Raw genomic sequence first — 1,699 nt, 5'->3', positions numbered from 1 at the left:
GGATCCCTGGAAGGGTCCAAGGCCAGGTTAGATGGGGCTTGGAGCAACCTGGGACAGTGGAAGGTGTCCCTGCCCATGGAACTGGATGGGATTTAAGGTCCCTCCCAACCATTCCATGGTTCCACACCAAACCAGTGGGAATGCCCTGGAGCACAGCAGTGCATCGAGCAGCACCTCCTGTCCTGATCCCTTCTCCACACCAGCAGCACAAAACATTCCAAGAACAATCCCCATTTCAGCATCCTGATTTCACTTACTAAATACTCTTTGCCTTTTAATTAACTCCGGGGTATAATTAAAGTGGGAGCCTCGATGCTGTGGGTCAGGCAGGGAACACATGGGGCACAGGCCCCAGCAGTGCCAGGGGCCTGCCAGCACACAGCAGGAAAAACCAAAAAAACCTCCCAAATCCCTTTAGTACAGGGAAGGGAATTCTCCTCTACCCTGCCCTCTGGCTGCAGCTCACATCCCCGGGGTCTGAGCCCCCTGGAGCACCCACAGTGCTGCTCCATCCCATCCCAGCTGTGCCCAGACGCTGACTCTGACCCAGCACCCGGCTCCACAGCAGGATGGGGAGGAGAATTCCCACTCCTGGGAATTATCTGGAATGGCAGTGCAGGAGGCTGGGCCTCGATGTGCCCCGACCCAGCCCTGCAGGTGCCACACACGGGAGCAGCCCCTTGTCCCCAGGGGAGCCATCTCCTTTCCCACAGCTCCCACACCCCAGCTGGACCAGTTTGTCCCTGAGGAAAATCCAGTTTCTACCCCAAACACACAAATCCATCCTCTGTGTCCCCAGGATCACCCAGTGCCATCACTGCTCCCCAGGAGTGGTGACCTGGGCAGTGCTGGGGACCAGCTGGACTCCACGGTCTCAGGGGGCTTTTCCAACCTCAGAATTCCATGATTCCTCACTATCCCACACCTGCACAGCTGCTTGGGTGGATTTCAGCAGTACCTGGAGACAGGAACCTGCTCCAGTTTCCTGTTCCTTAGGAAATGCCCATCCCAAATGGATATGACATGTCTCTATCCATGTCCCAGGAGCCACTGGAGCTCCCGGATAAAGACACTCGGAGGTGCAGAAGCCAGAGAGAGCCAATGTCACTTATTCCAAGGAATGCACTCTTCCTGTGGGATGAGAGAGTCCTTGGAGCTGCCCCATCCCTGGAACTGTCCAACACCAGGTTGGACAGGGCTTGGAGCAACCTGGGATAGTGGAAGGTGTCAGGTGGGACTGGATGGGATTTAAGGTCCCTTTCAACCCATACCATTCCATGATTTCATGAGGATCAGGGTTTGAAGGAAGCAGCCAGGGAATGCTGCAGTATTGGCTGGACTCAGATCAAAACATGGAACACCAGGACTGGCGCTGGGTGATCCCTCAGGAACCAACCAATCCCCGGCCAGTGGCCGAAAATGACATTTTTACACCTTGTTTCCCATGGGCTCAGAATAAATTCACTTTTCCATGGGCACTTTATCCCAGAGCACTGAGCTGAACGTGTGTGTCCGTGTGCTCTTCCCAAAGGGACGAAAGCCTTCAGCGGTGCCGAAGCACTGGGGGCACTCACCAGTTTGCTGGTCTTGGCGGCATCCACGGAATCTGTGGAGAGAGCACAGGCAGGGCCGTGAGCCCCAGGGACAGCCCTGACCCCAGCCCTGTGAGCCCCAGGGACAGCCCTGACCCCAGCCCTGT

At 56.3% G+C, this 1,699-nt stretch overlaps 1 protein-coding gene across 3 annotated transcripts in view; it reads right to left on the bottom strand.

Annotated features, from left to right (window-relative positions):
- Positions 1-1,699, bottom strand: part of LOC108509906 (dynactin subunit 1-like) — a 51,562-nt gene that overhangs the window by 33,211 nt on the left and 16,652 nt on the right. For all 3 annotated transcript variants that reach the window (XM_017839521.1, XM_017839519.1, XM_017839520.1), the window contains exon 4: positions 1,575-1,606. In XM_017839521.1, coding sequence (XP_017695010.1) covers positions 1,575-1,606 — 32 coding nt within the window. The remainder of the gene's footprint in view (positions 1-1,574; positions 1,607-1,699) is intronic.

This window comes from Lepidothrix coronata, unplaced genomic scaffold (genome assembly GCF_001604755.1).
Source record: "Lepidothrix coronata isolate B3197 unplaced genomic scaffold, Lepidothrix_coronata-1.0 Scaffold430, whole genome shotgun sequence".
Taxonomy (NCBI): domain Eukaryota; kingdom Metazoa; phylum Chordata; class Aves; order Passeriformes; family Pipridae; genus Lepidothrix; species Lepidothrix coronata.
This window is presented reverse-complemented; position numbering and strand designations above follow the sequence as displayed.